At 33.2% G+C, this 8,020-nt stretch overlaps 1 protein-coding gene across 2 annotated transcripts; it reads right to left on the bottom strand.

The window, feature by feature from the left end:
* Positions 1–484: 484 nt before the first annotated feature.
* Positions 485–1,898, bottom strand: LOC110025366. Of its 2 annotated transcripts, none has more exons than XM_020725811.1 (2): positions 1,502–1,898; positions 485–1,413 (listed from the first exon to the last, which is right to left on the bottom strand). In XM_020725811.1, the coding sequence occupies exon 2, from the start codon at positions 1,401–1,403 to the stop codon at positions 1,053–1,055; it is 351 nt and encodes a 116-aa protein (XP_020581470.1). In that variant the 5' UTR covers positions 1,404–1,413; positions 1,502–1,898; the 3' UTR covers positions 485–1,052. The 2 variants fall into 2 exon arrangements, with proteins under 2 accessions (XP_020581470.1, XP_020581468.1); XM_020725809.1 differs by having other exon boundaries at positions 680–1,425; positions 1,502–1,897.
* Between the last annotated feature and the right edge of the window lie 6,122 nt (positions 1,899–8,020).

The following is an 8,020-nucleotide window of genomic DNA, read 5'->3' as shown; positions in this document are numbered from 1 at the left end:
AATAAACTTAGAAGAGATTTTGAAGGTATTTTTAAAGTACGCAAGGAGATGTAATACATGACAGAATGAAATTGAAAAATGCTTACAAAGCTAAAATGAAAGATTGCGGATACATGGTCAACCTAGGAATTGGTTAAGTTTCATTTCATTTGTTTAATTCTTTACTTCTATTTTGTTTCTGATAAGTAGAGCGTTGTTATTCAAAGCTTAAACATTCCAAACATTGAACGGTAGCAACACTGAAATGTTTGCATGGCTACCAGAAGGTTTTACCCATCGTGTACTCCTACTGAGGATATTATTAGTCATGCGTACAAACAACTTTAACTGTATACTAGATGTAAATAATTAAACAAAAAGACATAAAATCACCTTACTTATTCATTTTAAATGTAAACTACATGGTATTTCAAACATTTTACTAGGAAATATGTCTCAGGTTGCAAAACTATGGAACTTTCTCTCTTGTATTTCTTTTCATTGAGCTTGGCATAGCATAAACGGTGTAGTTTGAAGTCCAAGTTGAAGGCGAAGCAATGATTCCTTTGCATTTAGTATTTCCATGTTTTTTTAAGTAGCACTTAAAAAGCTATTTATCATCTGTCGTAATCCCTCATTATTCTTAACTGCCTCACTTACTCTCGCATTCAATTGAGTTTTTATTGTTATTAACTCCAATTAAAAACTAGCCTACCCTTTCATTGTTCACAACTTACTGAACTGCTGTGCCATTTCCAATAATTCATACAAAATACTTGGTACATATTTGAGAGAATTCTGAATTAGAGTAGGAATGAAATAAGACAGAAATTTCTATGTATATGATAACTGGAGAATTTGGGCTTGTTTAGAATTGTCCAGTTTACATTACCTTGAGTACAAAGGGTGATACGTAGGTGGAACACAACAAAATAGAGAAAGACGAAGAAGCTATACTAATAAGATGAAAAACTAGAAGATTAAGAAGAACAAAACAGCGAAATCTATGGCTAAAATGGCTGGATTTGGTGGATTCAGCAAGAGCTGCAGAAACTACATGAATCACAACATTCTTAACGCTTCCTGTTTATCTTGTTGTTTGTGCTGTCATGAAGGAAGTCAAGGAGGACGGTGCTCTTACACTTTGGACACTTTGGATCATCCTCTGATAGCATGACATACATAAGGCATCGAGGGCAGCCGGCGAGAACCATCGAAGTAGCTTCAGGGCTATTCGAACACCTGAGCCCTTGTTCCCCCTCCGACGACACGCATGAGCTCGGAGGCGATGTCGACAGAGGCGAACCACTCTGCGAGCCATCCGAGCTTCTGTTATCAGCAGCCATCCTTGATGTGTTCCCTCTCCTTGGTAGTGAGAGGTTCAGCTTCAGGTCCAACCTCGGGCTCTTTCCGCTTCTGCTCATCTCTCCTCTTCTGTACCAGATGCTATTGATGATGTCTAAATCAATACAGAAGTGGTCCAGTGACGCATACAAATACAAATAGAGGGATAAGTAGATACCTTAAGGAATATCTCCCAGCTCTTTAAGGCCGCCGGAGGTGGCGGAGCTTTGCCGGAGGGAGGTGGCAGCTGAGGAGAGAAGAAGAACGTGTGTTTCCTGATGTGGGATGTGAAAGTTGAGAGCCTCCTGTGACATTATATAAAGATTTCAGGCTGCGGACTAATGCAGGCCTCAACTTTTTCTTTAATGCACAGCACAGAATAAATACTCTTCCCTTCTCTTTCTTTCGTCTCTTCCAACTCTATTTTTATACACAAAACCTTATTCTATTTAGTCTGGAAGGGGGCTTGTGGAGGCTCAAGATTGAATGGATTTGATTACAATTTAGTCCTGGAGTTGTTTATTTATGATTAGTGCTGTAGATGAGATTTTTCAGCAAATACGTCATCGAAAAACGAATACACACCCATAAATAAATTGCTTTAATGTTACGCAATTATATTACTGAGACTTCTGGTTCCATTTATTGCAGCTTTAGTCGGTGAAATATGGTTGTGAGGAAAATATTAACTTAATTTTATGACATACAGCAAAAAAAAAAATTAATTAAATCTCCATCTCCGGCCTTGCGCTTTAGTCAGACCCCTGTTTCTGATTATTTTTTAGGGATTAAGGACTCATTATTAGGGTATTTTAAGCGGGGGATATCATAGAGATATGATGTGAGTTGAGGTGGGGTCGTATGCTTGAGAAATGCTTGCTTAAATTATTCACTTGGCAATTGTTTGATAACTGGAATGTATAATGACATACCACATAATCCTCAAATCTTTAATATTCCATGAAAATTATTGCTTTTATTATCTTTTTTAAAACTGAAGCATACAGTTTCATTGCATATGTTCATGACACCGAAGTGTTCTAAAGGTAACTAAATATCAAATTTTAGGTGTTAGATATGCAAATACATCAGAATTGTGTGGTGTTTATGTAAAATTCTCTTCTTTTAATTTAATGATTTTAATATTTTTTTTTTTTTTGGCCCCAGATGTAATTAGTTTTGTATAAAACCACAGAAAGAAATGGTCTTGAAAAATTAAAAAAAAAAAAAATTAAAATCCGGAATTGTTTCCTACCAGGACTGATGCATCGAAAGATGCAAGCTGTTCCATTAATAGTATTTACCCCTAGGTTTTAATTGATGTATAAATGTTGTTCAGTAAGTCAGCCTTGATTTTGTGAGGATTGTTTCTTATTTTATTCCACCCCCCTTGTTTTTTTTTTCTTTTTACAAATTTCCCCAAACTCTAATGAGAATTATATTATATTTATTTTGACATTTTGTTAGGTAAATAGATAAAGAGATAAGAGGGTTGACATGAACTTGATGGCTTCCTTAAAAAAAATAATTTATATATTTAGATCCACTAAATACACATATATTTCCTTAATTTTATAAAGTAATGATATTGTAACATACTGTGGGCATAAATCACTAATCATGATGGATTTTTTCCCCCCATTTTTTTATATGAACAGTAACATTGTTTCGTCTCTTTCAATAATTTATTTATCTGCTTGCAAATTATGCAAGAGGATTTATGAATTTCAAAGACTCCCAAAGGTTCTTAACTCCGCAAATAAATGGCCTTAAATGCATCTCTGATAATACCAGAAAATAATGTTTTAAAAGCATGCTAATTTTAGGAAATGATTATTTACTTCCAATTTATTGCAAGATGCGAGACGAGCAGCTTCAAAACACAGTTTGTTTCATCTTAGTTATTGTATGATAAGCTCGCATTAATGTTTTTCCCTTCGGTTTTGATCCATTGAAGGACGATTCTGTCAAATTAAAGATAATTACATCTTTGCAGTCCCCTAGACTTTAGGGCCTAAAAATCTTACTTATGGAAATCATTCTATCTTTCTTCAACGTCTTTCACTTTCAAGACGCTCATTAGGCGTGTTTAGGATGGTTTTTTGTCTGTTCTGTGCTTCACACGTTCATCACAATTTCATTTGGGGAATTGTTTTCTAGAAATTTTTGTACTGGGAAGCTCTTTCTGATTTTTCTCGCTATAACATTTTAAGAAATTGCTTGTTCGCTACAATCTTGAAACTATTTGATATTACACCCCACATCTTGTAGAAAATTAAGGGATAATTTTATTTTGTTTATTTGATTATCTACAAGTTAATGGATATCTTTTAAGAGATAGTTTAGGCACATCTTGCATGTATTTGATTTCATGGACTCCACGTTTTAGTTGTTTGAATTAAGAAGGTAAACAAGGAAGGTGTGATCATCTTCAGCCAAAAAAATTTTAAAAAAAAACATTTTAATAAGACAAGATAAGTTGTTTGGAGACATATATTACATTTGTGATTAAATGTTATCATATTCTCATTATTGTTTAAATTATTCACGTCAATCAAATAAGTTTGGTGCTCTTCACCTAATATTTTTCCAATGCAAGATGATAAAGTAGGAGTTTACATGCTATTTCATTGTCACCATGCAATATTTTAACTATCATTAAATACATTTTTGGGCCTATTTATTACAGTAAATTGACGAAATTACATCTGAATTAACATAGTCCTATTCATAATTTGCTATTGAGTTGGGGTTAGGTTAAATAAGTGATGCCTCATTCCTTCCATTTTTATCATTAACAACCCTTCCAAAACATAATTTTGCTGATAAAATCTTACATGTTAGTCCGCTTGCCTAAAGGTCAAAAATCAATTACCCTTTATATTTTTGATATTTTCTAGCAATATCCACCTAAAAATAAAACTTAAAAAAAAAAAAAAAAACATAAAAGTCAATTTAGGTACATTCCACCCAATTCTTTTGTATTTACATACCAACACATATTCTTTGTTTTTTTTACATTCGTACCATTCAAATATTGCATATCACATAAGAATTATCACCTTTTTAACTTTTAAAAAGTGAAATACACATTTTCATGCACAAATAAGACATACAAACACACACAAGCACGTAAAAATTAAAGTTCAGATATGTAAATACATAAAAACTAAGTGATATATATGTAATTTTCCCAAAAAAAAAAATTTTTTTTTTTTACCCCTTAGGGTGGTGGTGATTACCTCATGTCCTAATTTTAATTTGAGCCAACAAAACTCAAAAACCTCTCCACCACTCATCACGACTCCACAATAGCATTGAAGGCATGAAGAGATTAATGTGAAGCTTTAATTTAAATTTTTGGACAACTTATATAAATAGTTTTGACTTGGGAGGTTCCTCATTACTCGAGCACTCTGGTAGAGTTAATGTGGGGATATGGTTTAATATTGTATTAATACATCTTGGCAAGGGGTGTTATTATTTGTGCATTCGGTGCTACTACGCCATCATGTGCCCATCTTTTATGAGCCTCCCCAGTCCTCAGCTCCCCCCCCCCATTAAGAGATAGGCAAGGATTTAATGATGGTGGAGATTAATTTATTTCTCTTTGTATTAATTGTACAACACTCCAACTTCTCTTTCTCATGAGCTTTCAATCCCACATTTATATTTGCATTCAATGGCGGCTTCATGCTAGCTTCCAACTTTTGGTGAGAGGAGAATTTAATCCCACCCCCCTTCTTTTTTATCTTCTTTCTTTTTTTTTACATATATGCCCCTCAATTCCTATGTATTTGCATGCCTAACCTCTATACTTTAGTTCTTATTACATGTGTATGCCAATTCAGGGGCACAACCAACATTATTTTATAAATCACTTAATGTTTAGAATTTTTTGGGACGTAATTACATTCAAATCGTCGGAAACTTACTATTTACAAATCAAGCGCCCTCTTTCTTCATCTATTATTCAAATTCTCACTCAAATATCAAAATTCATGCCCATATTTCTCATTTTTTCAAATTCTCAATAGTTTGGTACTTCAAGAAAATCAATAAGAGGCGACGTTTGCTTGCTCACTTTGAACATAATCTGGTCCTCTATTGTTAATGCCATCTTATCTATGCATAGAAAGATATATTAATTTCACTTTTAGAAAATTATAAAATGACGATATTTTTGTTGTGATCTGAAAGATTTTTCGGGTGGTATAAATGTTAAAGACAAAATTTAGATGTTTGACACGTAAATACATAAGAATTGAGTGATATCTATGGAAATGCCTCTTTTTTTTTCTTGGGTTCTAAATAGTCGGGCTTGTATGGGCTTTGGCTAGTCAAAGTAAACACGGGCCGGGCTTCTGCCCAGCTTGTCAAAAAGCTCAGCCAAACCCGCCCATACTAAGTGTCGGGCCGGGTCGGCTTGGCCCATAAAGAAAATTCATTTTGTTATAGAAATAGAGACAAATAAACCTCTCTAATCATCACATGATTCAGGAATAATCCATTCGAAACAGTAAAAAAGAAAACTTTCCTTCTACTTTACTGAACATGGAGAAGCAGGTGCTGTGCTTTTCTAAACAGAGCACTCAAAGATTATCCTTTCTTCGTCTTCTCCAGCATCCGAATAGATTCCTGGAAATTAATTAAGGTGAGCAAAACGCAATAGAAAAAGCAAGAAAAAGACTGCCGAGACAGAAGCAAGGGGGAAACCATTGCCATTGGAGACTAAGAAGCAACCTCAGAAGTTGAGAAAATATTATGTCTACGACGTGATACACAGCAAAGGTCCGAGCTCCCTCTCCGTCCCGCTGTATCATGTCCATTGTCCGGATACAGCTCTGCGTCATAAGCGGGTTTATGACGAGCCCGACATGCTGCCCGCCCAACTCCGAAGTCTAATTCTAAATAGTTGTAATATTAATGAAGTAATTATTGATATTGATTGTAGAGGTAGCTTTTCCATGGCAATTATTTAAATGCATCGAATCTTTTTAATAATTGCGATTTTATTTTATTGGTTTGGTTTACTTTTCTAGTGAGGAAGCTATTAAGCTTGATGGGAGATGGTGTAGAGCCGTGCCAGCTATTTTTATGGAAATGTGTATATTTATGTCGTAGCTGTAAATATTTTTGCGTCAGGAAAATCGAAGAATATCTTCGGTGTGTAGAGGGTGATTGAAGTGAATGCAACCGTTTGATTTTGTTTATTGTGGTGATGGATACAGCTGGGTAAATTTTAAATTGGCCGTCATTGTCTTAGGGATATTAATGTAAATATCGTTCTTATAGCTTAATTTTCTTTTTTATTATAGCATGTAATTTTTTTCTTTTTTCTTATATATATGTGCTGCATATCCCGGCCAGTTGGTCGGCATCCACGGTATAAGACCCCTCAGATCGGAGGTTTGAATCCTTTCTGGCACAGTTGGACTTAAGGAGGCGGTACTCAAATTGTTAGACACATTAAATATGGTTGGAGACTCGTATAATAGTCTCTGGTCATTCATTTAAAAAAGAAAAAAAAAATCTGTATGTGTATCAATATATATGTGAATGGATATACATATATATGTTTTTTTCTTTCAATATTAAACTAAATAACTTTCGCTAATGACATGCAATTTTTTTTTTATGGGACTCTAGTGTAATTTTTTTAATGTGAAATATAGGTTTAAGATAAAGATCATGCACATAAATTTTTTGCATTGGTATTTGTGAATTAGGCAAACCATATTATAATTGTGGTTATCTTCAGCCTAGCTAAAGCCTATTGTTATTTATAAATTTCTTAGTCTATGAAAGAGATAGTGCTATGAATATACCATTTTGAATGGGCAAAGCCAATTTTAGTCATTAAACATCTTAACTTAAACAAGGCATATACTATAAATGATTCCTCTGATTAAGGTTGAACATTATGTTGTATTTAAGATCCTTTTTAACTTACATATAATATTGTGTTGGGTTTGAATTTGATCCTTTATAAAACTCACCAACACTTCATGATAAGATGATTTTATTCTTCAAAATTGAAAGAATTAAACTATAAGAAGAAATCACAATTCAATATTATATAAGATGGCCTAAGCAACAAATTGAGAGAGTAATAGACATAAAATGAATATTAATATAAGAATTTAGGGGATAATCTTATTGGCCCATGTCTACAGTATTTGTGTCGGTGATGGAATTCTAATAATATCGCAAAATAAAAGTAATACAAAAACTTTGATAGAATGATCACTATTAATTATCCTTGGAAATCTACTATTGTGTTGACATCATGCTCATTTACATTTAATGTTCTCATAAATGGCGACAATTATGAGTGTAATTCATGCTAGCTTATCATTTATTAATAGTGCCTCCCATAATGTATTTTCTAATTAATACTATTATTATTAATGGTTGTAATTATTTTGATAGAAATTATCATGATAGCATCTAAAGGAATTTTGCATTCTTTAGAAAATATTATTATCAATGGCTTTTGTTGCCTTGAAAAATAATTTGCAATACGCTGAAACTCTATAGATATCAAGTTTAAAGGATATCAAGTTTATTTTTTTCTTAATTATGTTTGCATTATGGTTAAAGTAAATTGTTTTCCATATTTTCTATCACCTTTTACTCATAATTCTTTCTTCTTTCTCATGCATCTCATGCAAGGCAAGAGGTAATCAATATTGAA

The sequence above is a fragment of the Phalaenopsis equestris genome, unplaced genomic scaffold (genome assembly GCF_001263595.1).
Source record: "Phalaenopsis equestris unplaced genomic scaffold, ASM126359v1 Scaffold000297, whole genome shotgun sequence".
NCBI lineage: Eukaryota > Viridiplantae > Streptophyta > Magnoliopsida > Asparagales > Orchidaceae > Phalaenopsis > Phalaenopsis equestris.
Note: the sequence above shows the minus strand (reverse complement) of the source record. Positions and strands in the feature narration are given on the sequence as shown.

Excerpts from the sequence above, each read along its gene's own strand:
- LOC110025366 (XM_020725811.1), bottom strand. The coding sequence starts at position 1,403 with ATGAGCAGAAGCGGAAAGAGCCCGAGGTTGGACCTGAAGCTGAACCTC.